This window comes from Gracilinanus agilis, chromosome 3 (assembly GCF_016433145.1).
Source record: "Gracilinanus agilis isolate LMUSP501 chromosome 3, AgileGrace, whole genome shotgun sequence".
Taxonomy (NCBI): domain Eukaryota; kingdom Metazoa; phylum Chordata; class Mammalia; order Didelphimorphia; family Didelphidae; genus Gracilinanus; species Gracilinanus agilis.
The window spans coordinates 642,156,887-642,171,969 of record NC_058132.1 but is presented as its reverse complement, the minus strand read 5'-3'; the positions used below and the strand labels follow the sequence as shown (position 1 = coordinate 642,171,969).

The 15,083-nt window shown below is 46.5% G+C and overlaps 1 protein-coding gene across 1 annotated transcript in view; it reads right to left on the bottom strand.

Annotated features, from left to right (window-relative positions):
* Nucleotides 1-297: 297 nt before the first annotated feature.
* Nucleotides 298-15,083, bottom strand: part of ATP13A4 (ATPase 13A4) — a 102,205-nt gene continuing 87,419 nt past the window's right edge. Inside the window, exons 24-30 of the mRNA XM_044667649.1 lie at nucleotides 12,732-12,828; nucleotides 9,422-9,494; nucleotides 6,759-6,933; nucleotides 5,472-5,662; nucleotides 4,510-4,598; nucleotides 1,862-1,942; nucleotides 298-677 (exon numbers count right to left, since the gene is read on the bottom strand). Coding sequence (XP_044523584.1) covers nucleotides 465-677; nucleotides 1,862-1,942; nucleotides 4,510-4,598; nucleotides 5,472-5,662; nucleotides 6,759-6,933; nucleotides 9,422-9,494; nucleotides 12,732-12,828 — 919 coding nt within the window. The 3' untranslated portion in view covers nucleotides 298-464. The remainder of the gene's footprint in view (nucleotides 678-1,861; nucleotides 1,943-4,509; nucleotides 4,599-5,471; nucleotides 5,663-6,758; nucleotides 6,934-9,421; nucleotides 9,495-12,731; nucleotides 12,829-15,083) is intronic.

The following is a 15,083-nucleotide window of genomic DNA, read 5'->3' as shown; positions in this document are numbered from 1 at the left end:
GCAGAAGAGGCATCAGAAGGGAAGAAAGGAGAGGGGAAAGAAAAGAGAGGAAGAAAGAAAGGAAGGGAGGAAAGAAGAAAGGGAAGGAAGGAGAGATAGAGATTAAACTTTTTCATTAGATCTGTGAGTGCTTTTGCTCTCTTCCTCTCTCTGAAAGTCTTGAGACCTCAGTATTTATCTCCTCCTCTGGGCACCCTCAGGGAGCTGAATATCCAAGAAATGTCCATGAACCAGGGAAGAGAGAAGAGGACTCGAAAGAGCTTCAGGCCCTCTACAGACACGTGACTTGGACAAAAAGACTTTAATTGATAATCATGATTTGATCTGTTCATCAAAACCTCTAGTTTCAACGGGAAGGAACTTTCTGGGGAAGGAACTGTTTAACAGTTCCTAAAGTCTGTCCATTTATCCCTTTCTGTCTTGTTGGGCCATATTGACTCCAGACCCCCATGATGTGTCATCCTTCATGAAGTTTCTTCATGGCTCTCGAACACAGGGTTACTATAAGACACCCCTCTGGCACTCTCTGGCCTGTCAGAGTAGGAAGTGTGGTTCAGGGGTGGCCAGGCTGCCTCACTGGCAACCACCCTCTGCCATTTTCTGTACTGACTTTTGGACTGATATCCAAAAACTCGCTTGATGGCCAGCCAAAGGGCTCGATTTTCAATGATGGCCTCCTGAAAAACAGAATGATCACAACAATCGCATGCATTCCGACATTGCTTCAAGGTTTGCAGAACGTCATATATATTTCACTTAAAGGGCAGCAGGCGCGCAGCTCTCATTTAATCTTTCTCTGAGTCACATCAGCTCGAATATTTTGGTTGTTAAGTGAATCAAAAGGTCTCGCAAAGTAACATTTTCCCACATACAAATTATAGACAACTCTGTATACTAATCCACTTCGGGGTAGTCCTTAAACACTTTTAAATTCTTTCTAGTCTCTCACAATCCCCTAGAAACCACCATCTCCCCGTCCCTGGTCAGTTTATGCCCAGCGAATAAAAACGAATTGGAGCATCAGAATTGTATGGAGTCAGAGGTCCAATCACTAATCAACGAATGAATCGTGTCGATAAAATCTCTGAAATTTAATCACTCCATCTCAACTGGAAGAATCCCAGTGTCTGCTTTCCCAGCATGCTTGGAAAAGAGAAACAGGCTACTACATTTTTGTTTCACTGCATCACATTCAGAGAGGCAGACCATTATATTTTTGATTAGTCTGGTTGTTAGGAGAACTCGTTTAGTCTTCACAACAATCCTATTGAATTTGGTGTTATTATCCCCATTTTAGAGGTGAGGAAATGAAGGCAGAGAGAAATGCAGGCTCTCTAAATCACACCCACTTTATATCATCAGACCCCCAGAGACCGCACCGGGCACCACAGAAAAGTGAGAGGCTGCATTCTAATAGCAAAGAGAGGGAAATGGTGGGATTCGGAAGTTCCCTTCCACTCTACTGAGGAATTTCGCCTTAGAGAACGGGGTTTCCCAAGAGAACTCCAAAAGCTGGAATGGTAGAAGATCAGCCCAGATGTGAGAAGTTGTTGAGAAGGAAGATCAGAATTGAGAGCAGGATAAGAGGAAGGAGGAGGAGGAAAGAAAGGGAGAAATGGCCTCTTGGACTGGGGAACATGAAGCAGGAATTCTGGGAAGAAATAACTATCTTGGATACCCCAGCCAGAGTCAGGGTCATAAACATTCTCCCTCCAGCACACACCCATCGTTAGAGATATGGAGTACTCTGGAAGACTGGACTGTTGGGCCGTTGTCCTTTCTTCTATAGAGCTTCCCATTGGTGTTTTCTAGACGTTCATTGAGTAGCCATTCACACCTCCAATAATCCAAGGGCACTTACCTCCACAACCAGGGACAGAATCAGATTGACAGCAAGCATAATGACAAGGTAGATCCTCCAAGAAGTGGGTGTGCAGATGAGCTAGGAGAGACCCAGAAATCGAAGTAGTCAGCGACTCATGCATTATGGTAAGAAAGAAGAGCAGAGATCTCCTCGAGCCAACTTCCCTAGTCAGCCAGTCTCATCTAGAGATGGAACCTGTCTTCTCTAATTCAAGATTATGTTTCTTTTTAAACCCTTGCCTTCTATCTTAGAATCAAAACTGAGTATTAGTTCCAAGGTAAAAGAGTGAGTGATGAGGACTAGGCAATTGGGAGTAAGTGACTTGCCCAGGGTCACACAACAAAGAAATGTCTCAGGTCACATTTGACCCCAGGACCTCCCATCTACAGGCCTTGCTCTCAGTCTACTCAGCCACCTTGCTGTTCCCCATGACTATTTTTCTTGAAAGAAACTAAGAGATGAAGGAGAGGGAATGTATTCCAATCAGAAAGGACAGCCAGTGCAAAGGCTCAGAGATGGAAGATGGAGGACTTTGGGTGAGGAACAGTGAGTAGACTCTGTTTCTTGAATTCCTACCTGTATAAAGCTCTCTTGTACCCTAGTGCCAGATTGATCTTCCCCGAAATGCTTTTTTATAGCATTATACCCCTATTCTAGACCCCACGATGACTCCCCATTACTCTTCTGATTGTCCAAACTCCTCTGCTTGTCATTAAAAGTCTGCTCGACTGGGTCCCACCTCACTTATCCAGCATGCCCCACAAGAGACACCCTCAATCCAATAATCAAAGTACAAGCATTTATTTAGCACCTGTTGTGTTCCAGACACTATGTTAGAGTCTGAGATATAACAGGCAAAGAATAAAGCGTTCCCTCTTCACACGGTGCTAACGTTCCCTGGGGTAAACATGTCCAACTATAAGAACATTGATAGGAAATATAGAGAACCCAAAACCTAGCCCAGTGGCCCAAAAGTGGTAAAGTCAAGGTAATCTGGAAGGCAGTTGGGAGAAAGGAAGCTTCCTCCTCTCTCATTAGCCCATTCTTTTCCGGTGGTTCCCCTTTCCTACATTAATGCATATCGCTTTTGTGCTTGCCACTCCCATTTTGGTCTGAAGAGTCTTAACAGGAGTGAACCATTTTCTCTTATCCAAAAGATCCTCACTAATTCAGGTCCAGCTGATGCCCCTGCTGGCCCCCACACTGAGGGAGCCACTCAGACCAGCACAGGAGGCTAGATGAGGCCTGTGGCCTTCTGCCTGGGCAGACCACATCCAAAAGGTTCTCTTTAGTTTGGGGGACCACAATCTGTGATGGCTGGCTGGCTAGCTGGCTGGCTAAACGTATTGACAGAAGATAGATAATGACTTGGAATATTACCATAGACACCTAAATGCTCTTCTTGCTTCAATGTTCTCTCCATTCCAACCCAGCCCGAATACAGCTGCCAGTGGCACCCTGCACCGTGTCACTCCCCTCTTCGGGAAACTCCTTAATTCTGGGATCAAACTATTGCCTCTAAGATCGAATGCAAATGCTCCTTTTGACATGAAAAGCCTTTCACAGGTTACCTCTAATGTGTCTCTTACAAGCCCCCCAGGGTCCAGCCAGCCTGACGTTGGGGCCCTTCCCATCTGTTATCTTCAAGCCATTGCACAGGCTGCCCCTCCTGCTCAGAACGCTTTCCTTCTTCACTTGCAGCTCTTAGAATCCTCTGATTCCTTCTCAGCTCAGCTCAAGTGCCACCTCCTCAATGAAGCCTTCCATATCTCCCCAGGTGCCCCTCCCCTCCAGCCCCCAGCCCCAAATGGCTGTGTGTGTGAATAGCATATGCTTCCATTGTACATATTACAACATATGGGGGCGTGTTATCAATCTTTATAGAATGGGAGCTCCTTGAGGTTGGTACTTGACACACGGCAGACATTCAAGGGATGCTTGTCGATGGAGGGAGGCCATGGACAAGAGGCCCGTGGAATGGGCAAGCCTGAAAGGATTATCCCTGCATCCCTTTCTGGAAGGAGCACCCAAAGGGATGAAATCACAGATCTGTGGCAGCGTGAAAAGGAGCCACCCCGGCTCACAAGTGGGAACTAGGGGCGATGTTTTTCCAGATCTTGTGTATCTCAGACTTCTCTCTGGGGTTTCAAAGGTATCTAAACATTGAAATATGTGGTGGAGGGAAAAGTAAGGGAAATAAGATACCTGACAAGCATAGCAATTGGCCCTTTGAAAGTAATTTCAAGAGGTGAAGTGTAAGCAAACAGGAAAAATACATATTCATTTTGTCTGGAATCACAAATGGGCTGGAGAATTAAGGGAAAACAAGCTCTAGGCAAAGCTGTTTGGAAAGCAAAGCATTTGAAAAACAACTTGTCAGGCTCTGAAGGGGGTGAAGCACAAGGTTTGCGGAGCATATTGAGATCTTTTAGAAGAAAAACTCACAAGACGCTTTAAAGGTCAGGGAAGACAGGAGAATCAGGCTGGGTTTGTTGTCCTGTCCAGCATCGGTGACAAGCACCGATGGGCCAAGGCCACTGCTGGAAATCGCCATCCACGAGGGAGGGTTTGGACACAAAAGTATTGCAGAGAGCTCCATCAGCATAGGGCACCCACCATCAGCCCCAGGGACAAAGGATACTTACATCCATCCGATGATAGAGACCAGGTATGTTTGCAAAGAGGAGGAAGAGACACACCCCCATCTGGATCGCCAGCACAAAGACAAAGATATCTGAAGGGACCGAACAGGAGAAAGCACTTAGAATTCTCAGCATCTCTCTCTAATGTTACTAACATTGGCTACTGCTCCTAAATCAGTCCTGACTCTAGTCACTGGATGTCCACATGACACACACTGTACAATGCAGAGTACTTAAGGCAAAAAAAAAAAAAAACACAACCAAGAGGGTACACACATGGTCTTCATCTTTTCAGCTCCCTCTGCAATAGCTCTTGTTTATTATTTCCTAGAAATAACTCAAAGTAGCCACATGGAATCTTTGAGTTTTAATAAGGAAATTTGCTTTCATACTTCCAGGTTGCATGGTCTCATCCATGCGGATATGCTTTTTGCCGATATAGATCTCAGCCCCTCCATACTTCATCTTTAAAATAGCAGTGGTGGTGAGGAAAAGAAGCTAGATGGATGCTAAGGTCTTTTTCCTGCCCTAGAATGCTGACTCTAGGCTTCAGAGCCTTTCTGCCTTTAGATGCCTCTGGCAAATCCTTAGATCTCATCTACTTAGTCGTAGATGGGCTGCAATCTTCATAAATGAAAAACAGCTCTAGCCCATGCTGATGAACTCACAGATGCTTTCTGTATTTGGATTCAGAAAGTATGTTATTGAATGAATAAAGTTGAAGATGGCAAATCATTGAGCTGTTTTTTGAGATAGTTGGGACAATTGGCATGAGGCTCCCTCGCCTCAGAAATAGGAAGGCAAAAAATGGCTTATTTCTTTATCACTTATGGATGAGCTGGAAATCATGAACCATATCCTAAGACACCTCCAGCCATGGGTTTCAGTTTCCCCCATAATGTAAATGTAGCCATGAAATGCTTTGTGGTCCTAACACATGGATGGGCCATGCCAACAATACTTACAGTTGGTATAAATAGGCTGCCTGAAAGGCTTTCCTTTGGAAAACACCAGTGCGACAATGATACAATTGAGGGTCCCCAAGAACCAGATTGTGGTGTTCTCATAACTGGTGAAGTTGTCAGGATCAGCCTTCCCTGGTATCATCGGTGAAGCCGTTGTCCTGGAGATGTTGGCTCTCGGCAGGGAACAGGCACTGAAAAGGGGGCCAGAAGAGGAACACTCATCACTTCATAAAAAGAGAGCGTGTACAAGGTGCAGCACCAGGTACCCTGAACAAAGAGGAAGACATCCTAGACTTGGCCTCAAGAAGAGCCTGCCTTGCTGAGGAGATGAGGCTGGGCCCGGGGTAGAAAAGGTGGCAGTGACTAGTGAAAAAAAGAGAGGCTCCAAGAGTGAGAGCCCCAGGATTTAAAAGAGAAAGAATCCTTGAGATAAGCAACACTTCTTTGCCCCCAAAGAGAAAGTCTTTAACAAAGCCTCCCTGCCAAACCCTACTCTAATGCTAATTGACAGATCAAAAACGGTAAAATGTAAGCAAAAGAAGTAAAATAGAAACCTCTGGAGGACAGGAACTGTTACATTTTCTTCTCTCAGTTTACCTAGCATGGTGTGTTTTTTTAAAACCCTTACCTTCTGTCTTGTAGTCGATACTGTGTATTGGCTCCAAGGCAGAAGAGTGGTAAGGGTGAGCATTGGAGGTCAAGTGACTTGCCCAGGGTCACACACCTGGGAAGTGTTTGAGGTCAGATTTGAACCTCGGACCTCCTGTCTCTAGGCCTGCTAGCAGGGTGTTTTAACTCTAATGCACACTTAAAACGTTTTGACTGGATTGAATTTAAATAAATATTAATTCCCTGCCCCTCCCCCTTGAATGAATATCAGTTCTCTCTTCCCTTCAAACACCCCTGCTAGAGATTATCAGGCAGGTCTCCGCTTCTCCCTTTGCACAAGTGATGCCTCATATCTAGAATGTATTCCCTCCCCATCTCTGCTTCTTGGAGCCAAACCCTAACTTCCACAAGGTTCCACTTCCAACACCAGGATTTCCTGATCCTCCCGGCACTCTCTTCCTCTGCAAATTACTTGGGCTTCACTTTGAAGTTTACTGATACGGGTACCTCTTTTCACCCATGCCTCTCCCCAGCGTAAAATGTGAGGTCCTTGAAGGGCAGGGACTGTCTCCATTTTCTTTTTGTATCACCAGGACCTACAATGGGGCCTGACCCATGGTAGATACTTAATGGATCTCGTCACTGAGTTATATTGCATGACAGTGAATGAGGATGTACCTGAAGACATCAGTAGCAGAGTACCAGGGCTGCTGCCGAACAAGAATGAAACCCAACATGTGCATGACCAGGCTGAAAAGCACATTGAGGAGCACAGATAAGAGCAGAGGAGGGGAGATGAGCCTGCCTGGGGGTCTGTAAGGAACCAGCTTGGGGTAGGCACCATTCAAACTCACTGAAAGACAAAAAGGGAAGGGGAAGATGCTTAGAATGTACTCAACGTGGTGGAAAGATGCTGCCTTCTTCTCTGGAAGGTAGAATAAAAGGACCATTTCTAGAAAATTCATCTATTCCAATGAGGTTTTCCATAATAATGTTTTGTTACAATTAAAATTACTTTGAAAAACTGATTTTGGGGCAACAATAGAAATTCGTTGATTATATCCAGTTTATTGGGTAGGCCAGCATCATAACCATTAAAGTGACACAGGTCTCCAATGGCTCTCTTGGGACCAGGGATGACCTGAACCGATCAGGTGGCTTAATAACTAGATTTTTAGGAGCTCATTATTCAGTGCCTCCTTTGGACATCTCAAAACATCTTTAATTGGTGATAGCAATTAAGAGGTGGTCCATCAACCTACCCACCCCTCCCCATATCTCTACATTATGGGGAACATGTGCCCAGTAAAAGAACCCTGTTCCCTTCAATTATTAACCAAATTCTGTTTAAAAGGAAGACATCCAACTAAAAAATTTCTATGTGAACTGGAAAGACCTCCAGGAATTGATGCAGAGCAAAATGAGTAGAACCAGAAGAATGTTGTACACAGAGACAGATACATTGTAGCACGATCAAATGTAACTGACTTTGCTATTAGTAACAATGCAAAGACCCAGGACAATCCTGAGGGACTCAGGAGAAAGAATGTATCCGCATCCAGAGAAAGAACTGTGGGAGTGGAAAAGCAGAAGAAAAACATAGGATCAATCATGTAGTTCAGTCGGGATATGAATGGGGTTTTGGCTATAAAAGAGCACTCTGCTGCAAATAGGAATAACATGGAAATAGGTTTTGAACAAAGATACATGTAAAACCCAGTGGAACTGCATATCAGCTTTGGGAAGGGGGAGGGAAGAGGGGAGGAAAAGAGCATGAATCACGTAACCATGGAAAAATATTCTAAATAAACAAGTTTTTTTAAAGAAAGGCATTCCTTGGGGTTCCCAAGGACAAAGAAAATTCAAAAAGCATCACACTAGATGGTATCTCTGACCCCAACCCCAGACACAGGGATACGTAGTAATTCTCCTTAATATATAGGAAGCAATAGAGTATATGAAATACAAATTCTCATAGTTTCACATAATTAGAAAATTCAAAGTGATTTTAGTGGCCATCTAGTCCAATTCATCCCTAGACATAAAGCCCACCATAATATAGCCAACAAGTGTCATCCAACCTCTGTTTCAAGACCTCCAGAGAAGAAGGAAACCACCCCCTCTCCGGGCAATTCATTCTATTTTCAGACAGCTCTTGTGGTTAGGAAGCTTTGAATTAATCTGAAGCCTAATCCAGCTTCTTTGAAACTTTCACTCTTTCTTCCCGATCCTGCCCTTTGGGGTCAAACCAAAAGTGACTTATCTTCCTCCCTATGACAGCCTTTCAGATTCTTGACCAAAGCTCTCACTGATCATTGGGTCATAGATTTAAAGCTAGAGGTGATCTTAGAGACATCCATAACAATTGGTCCCATGTCTCATTTTACAGATAAGAAAATTAAGTGACTTGACCTGGGATATACAGCTTGTAAGTATCTGAGATGGAATTCAGAGCCAGGTCTACCTGATACCAAGTCCAGTGCTCTATCCCCTTCTTTATGCTGCCCCTCAACAGCACTCTTCCTTCACTCCTTCCACCATGAGTCTTCAAGCTAAATTTGTCTAGTTCCTTCAACCGATCCTTATCATTCCTTTTCTGTCACAGACTCAAAGCCCCTTACCATTACGGTTGCCTCTACTAGACACTCCAGGTTATCTACATCCTTTATCAGTCAGTGCCCAGATTTGAATAAATTATTTCTGAACAAAGATGAGGCCTAACAAGGGGAAAGCACAATAGGACAATCGCTTCCCTCTTCCTGGAAGCCATGCCCCTCTCAAAGCAGTGCAAGATTCTCTTTGCTTTTGTAGCTACTCTATTACATGCCCTGCTGACCCACAAGGAGCTTGGGGTCCACTTGAGCCCTCAAGCCTACTCACACAGTTCTTTCATTTCAGGATATGTACTTATCATCAAGTATATTAGAGGACCAGAAATCATTTCCAAAGCACTCCTGCTGTGTGTCAGGCATTGGACTAGGCTTCTGGGAATTGAAGCAAAAGATGAAGTGGGTCTTGCCCTCAAGGGTTTTACAGTTCACTGGACTCTATTCTACCATATTCCACAGAGGAGAGAGCAAAACAACAGGGCAGGGCAGGCAGCATATCCTACCTTCCTCCCTATCTTTATTTTTTAACATTCTTTTTTATTCATAATGAGTCCTTTATTTTTCCTCTTCCCCACTGAGGACCACCCCTGCCAGAACCCAAGAGCACATCCGATGGCTCTGATGACATTGACTATGAGAGATGCAATTCCACTGGGAGAGGGTAGCTCTCTGGCTAGAGGGGAATCAGCCTGAGAGTGGCTCTGTAGGCAGAAAGTCTTACAAGATGCTTACTTGTTATCCCAATGAGGGTAGTGATGGCCAGATCCTGGAATAAGAACTGGTAATTGGAAAGGCTGTTTGTTTTCTGAAAAGAAAAAGGGAAGCATTGATTGGCGAATGCAATCTCTTGCCATTAGGAAAAAAGCTAACATGACTGGAACTACAAAATGGGTTTCCAGAAAGCCAAATGGCTGATTTCTAGCCAGGAGCTTGTCAAGGGAGATGGCGACAGAAGAAGCCTTTCAGTTACCAGGCTCTCAGGGTCTAGGAGAGGTGGTGGTGGTGGTGGGAGTGCTGGCAGTCTCTGACAGATCCAGACAAAAGGGCAGCAGCCTATTGGCAAAGAGTCCTTTCAATGCTTGGCCCTTTCTGTAGAGGACATTTGTGTCCCCAAATGAAACCTTGCCAAGAATAGAATGTAAGCCGAGCCTTGGACTAGATGAGCCTTTGTTCTCCCCTCTCTTCTCTTGTATCACTTTGTCATTTGCAAGCTTTGGTGTTAGGGCCACACAAGAGCACTCTATCTTCAATGAGGTTGAAACAGTGAAGGTAGAGCCTCGTTTTTTTCTATGTGGAAAATAAAAACGAAAATATCTTTTTGCTATTAGATTTGTGTCAAGTGTATTTGAGGCCACAGATATAGCAAGTGGCTGCTGAGCAGATTTTTTTACTGTCCTTTATTATACAGAAGACCTAAAAGTTTTTAAAAGCTAGAATCGTGTTTTCAGCGAATGGCCTCTCTTCCATAATTATGGCCTTGGCCAGTGGTTGGAAAATGCAGTGGATGACTGGAGTGTGATATAGAAACTCCCACAGAGATGGCCTCCACCCTCAGCCTTTAAAAAGGCTCAGCTCAACTGAAGCGGCTTTTTGGCGAAAATTCAGACCTATGGGTCAGGTTCAATCCGAGCCGCCATCTTTTTTAATCTTATTTCGAGTCTTCTTAAACTTCCAGGTTATCACAAGAGCTGTTGAGCCTCCACGGTGTGGTACAAAGTCATTCCACAAAAGCCACTGCCAACAGAAGTGTTTTCTCAATCCAAGGCATCTATCTTGGTGCAGGAGGAAAGACAATGTGGAAAGATGGTCTTTGTGCTCAGTTCTAGTCCAACTTTTGACACTTACTAACTAGATAACTTTGGACAAGTCTTGCCTCTCTGGGCCTCTGTTTCCTCATGTGTAAAACAGGAATAATAATATTCAATCTACTTCTCTTTCCTCATGAGTTACCGTGAAGAAACCTCTCTTAAAATTCAAAGACTAGATAAATGGAAGCCCACATTATTTCGAATAAAGAGGATGTAAATTTAATGTAAAAGTTGGACGTGAGAGTGGCAGGAAGAAAAATTGTTGAGTTCGGCTCTCGTGCTTGCGAGGTAAGCTCAAAATCAGGCTGGGTCACGTCTCAAAGAATTAAATGTCTTTTCTAATTGTAAAGTGATATCGGCGACGTGTTTGGCCAATAAGATGGATCTGATCTTCTTAAAACTGGCAGCTGAGTGGATTCAAGCTATGTGATAACTAGGAGCAGTGACTATCCCCAAATAATTCCCAGGCACAGATATTGTAGGTAAAGCTTATATTAAGAAGGAAAGGGAAAAGCTAGAGGAGGTAATTAGGTTTAGGATGAAGAAAGGGTAACCCTGATCTGTTAGGTTGAAGCTGCCCTTCCCGCCCCGCCCCACAGGAGGGGGGGGGGGGAAGGGCACTTGGCTAAACTGGCTCTCTTGCTAATAGTAAATATTTCTAATCTCTAAATCACTAAATAATTGTTGTATTGATATTGGTAAGGACTAGCCCTACTAAGCAGGCTAGTAGAAACCACGATGGCTTAGCCACAATAGCCCGCTGAGGTGAACCCCCAAGCAGTAAGCAGTGTGATCTGCCCACATTAACCCTTCAGAAGCAACTGACTAACTCCCTCTCAACAGGCCCCTCATCCAAAGTTCTCCAGGGGGGTCCCCTGGAATTCTGGGTAAGGCTGACCCTGTATTTTGCTGCCATCCATTACATAACAGGATGTGACTGATGAATGACCCCAACCAAGGCTCATCTCAGAGCCCATCCAGGGAAGTCTCCAGACACAGGCTGCCCAAGGCCCACAGAAAGGTCTCGTAGGCATACATGGCTAATAATAATAGCTCCCTCCACTGCTTCCCAAGTAAACCTTCAGGGGGAAATCTTGGGATGGTCCATCCACAACGAGCCAGTGGTTTGCAGGATGGGGAGATAGACTGCAGATGCAGGACTGGTGACAGGGATCATGACTTCCTAACAGGTCTTGCCTTTAGTAACCTCTATTCAGGGCACTCTTTAGGCCTAGCTGTGTGTTTACTGCTTCCTTTAGCAATTCTGGGTCCGTGTGGCCCCGCCACTCCTCCCGAGGCATCCTTCAAATCATTAACCTTTCATCCAGGTGAAACTCTACAGATGTGGTCAAGGACAGCTGCAGATGGAATGTGGGGATTCGAGAAGTCACGATACTAAGATCCCCAAAAGGAGAAAGGCTAGAATTGCTGAGAAAGGCCTCCCCCTTCCAGCCTTTCCAGTTTCTTATTTTCCTTCTTAGAATCAAATGGAGTTTGAGGAGGGACATTGGCACCAATATTCTGCTGAGTATTCCTATTTGATCTTCTCTGGCGGTAGCACCTGAATTCGAGTCCTGACTTGTCCTCTACCAGCTTTGTGGTCTTGGGTTGAGTTCCATCCCCGTTCAGGGTTGAGTTTCCTCACATGATAAATAAAAGGAATGAACCATTGAACTCCAAGTTCCTTCTCATTCTAGGTTTATGGATCTAAATCCACTTCTCTCTCTGGGCCTCTTAAAATAAGAAGATTGGGCATCTGACCCAATGGAAAGAGCGCAGGCTCTGGGATCAGAGGACCTGGGTTCAAATGTTGTCACTGCTGTGTACAACCTCTATGATCTTGGAAAGTCGCTTAAGCATTGCGGGCTTCCCTTTCCCAATGCATAAAATGGTTTCTGAGGCCCCCTCCGTTCTAAACCTAAGGTGCTGTGACTAGATGACCCGCAGGGTCCTTTCTAAGTCTAAATAACTGGGCGTTGGTTTCCTGGACCTCCATGGCCTCCGCAGTCCCCTCCAGCCCCAGACCTATGATGATATGAGCCATTGGTAGGGGACCTCCAAGGTCTTTCCTTCAAAGCTACGCCTTTGACCCTAACTCCTTTTTCTTCTCTAGGCCTGTTTCTTGATCTGAAAGGTGCCAGGGTGGGACCTGCTGACCCCCGAGGTCCCTTCTGGACTTGGGACGCTCTGCTCTCTGTTCCTTCCTGACCAAGGGACAGGGGCCCGAGTCATACCCAGTAGAGCAGAAGAACTCCGATATACTGGATCATGCTGTAGAGGGCCATGTATTTGAACATGCAGAATGAGGTGACCAGAGCCGCACGCCCTTCCCTAGTGCAGGAAAAGAGATGGGGGGTCAGTTAGTCAGGAGGACGTTGCTGGCCTTCAAAGCATCGCCTAACCGGATGGGCTGGGAGGGCTCCCTCACTACAGATCTGCAGCCAAGGGTTAGCTGGCTTCGTGGCGAGCACGATGGGAACGTAAAAGGGCAGAAAGGGCTGGACCGCATAGACCCCTGACAACATCTCCAACTCTGAAATAGTGGCCAGGGAGTGCGGTTGCCCTGAGCTCCCTGGAGACCTGAAAACAACTGGGCTGGGCCCACTTGGACAGAGCCCTGATGGGGAGACCTTCGGGCTCCGCTACAGCTCTCCTCTCTGTGCCCTCAACTGCAGCGTTTGTGTCAACGAATGCCTGCCGTGGCTATCCGGCAACCGATTGCCAATGATGTTCGAGAGAGGCTGTTGGTGCAGAGAAGAGGCTCTAGAGAGAAAGTCAGGAGAGGCCCCCCAGGGCTTCTGGTGCTTCCTAACTAGGCGGCCATGTCAGCTTCATTTCAGCCTTAACATCCTCCTCTGTAAAATGGGGGTAGCAATGGTCGTCGTTCCAACCTGTTGGGGTTGCTCTGAGTGGTGACTGGATGTGAGTGAGCACTGACATGACTAGAGAAACCCTAGAGGAAAGGAGGCTGGGAGAAATGCTTTTTCTTCTGGGTTCCCTCAGGGCCACGGGCCCTCTAGCCATATGGTTCTCTCCCTCCTATCACTCGGTGGTGTGTTTGGCCAAACAAATAGTGGTCACTTTTAGAAATGTCCCTGTGTCTGTGAGGCCGGATGAAAATGCTCCTTACAGGCTATCGAACCGAATGCTTGACCACGCTGTGGATACAACAAGGGCGTGGGCACGATTCGGTGAGAAGGATACGAGATTTGGGCCCAGGTTCAGTTTCTGGCTTTGCTAGCCATTTTGTAGCTGTCTGACCTTTGAGGAGTCCCCTAACCTCCGTTGGCCTCAGTTTCCTCCTTTGTCAAATGAACGGGGTGGCCTCAAAGACCTCCATGAGCCCTTCTGGCTGTAAGTCTACCCTATTTCATGATTTTTAGGAACGCGCCCATCTCTGGGTGGCCACGCAGCCTGGACCAAGGCGGATGCCATTCCGACATTTCATTCTTGGTGGCCCTCAGACTGCGAGACTCCCCCAAAGGGAATCTCGGTCCTTCCTTCTCTTTGGAAAGGGAAGCGCTTTGGATGCACTCCCTGATGAAGCCTTCTGGGAGCTCAGCCCTCCCCTCCCCATTTCTCAAGTCCTCCTCAGTGCTATGGGGAGCCCCTTTAAAACAAGAACTGAGCCCATTTCCCAGCTGGAGCCCCACTAGGTCCTTCGGAAGCTGCATGGTCTACTCTGGGCTGGACCACTGATCCAGAGAAGACTCAGTAGGACCTGAGACCAAGGCTGCAGCCAGGCAAAGGGTTGTATTCAGAGAGCGAATGGACGATGCCCCTGCCTACAGCTCCCGCATTCCGAGCTAGCAGGGATCAGGCTTGCTGGGCGCCGTACAGATGGCTCTATTCTCCTCCGGCCCCACCATTTGGTCCATTCCTACAAAACTCTGAGACTTCAGAGAGGCGAAATGGCAGCACCCGGGCTGGGCGCTGGGACATCGGCTGGCAGTGCAACCTTCACCCAAGTCTGGGAAATGGGGGAGCAATTTGCAAGCTGCCAACTTTATAGCATGGTAGGGAAAAAAAGCTAGAAATCTCGGCATGTGATAGAAATGGGGAAAGTGAGTAGGTTTCTGGGCACCCAGCTCTGCCTGGGGCTCCTCAGGAAGGGAAGGCTCTGGGGAGGCAACCAGCACCACGGCAAAGCCTGTCCAGTGGAATTTGGATCAAGTATCTGATGCGGGGAGAAGAGGGAAGTTTAGGAATCGCCACAAAACTGGCGAGTCGTTCAACCCCCCAAGGGAAGCCCTTCCCATCCTTTATACCTGGATCAACTGGAAGATGGGAGATAAGAGTTGAAAAGAAAGCAAAGAATCTTGTAAAGCCCAGAGAGGGAAGGGATGCTCTTCTTGGGCTACTCCAGGCCCCTGCAAATGTGAAGGAGAATAGCCCTTCCCAAGCAAGCCAAGGTGTTAGTAGCTGTGACCCACTGAAGCAGCAGAAGGACCACGAAGACTCGGACCCCCAGCCAAATGGTCTAAAGCCTCAGCCTCGTTCCATGAATCTGGGGGCCTCTCTTGGGCCCTTCCCGCCTCTTCCTGGCTTCTCGAGAACGCGGCAGCAGGACTGCCCGGGCTGATCCA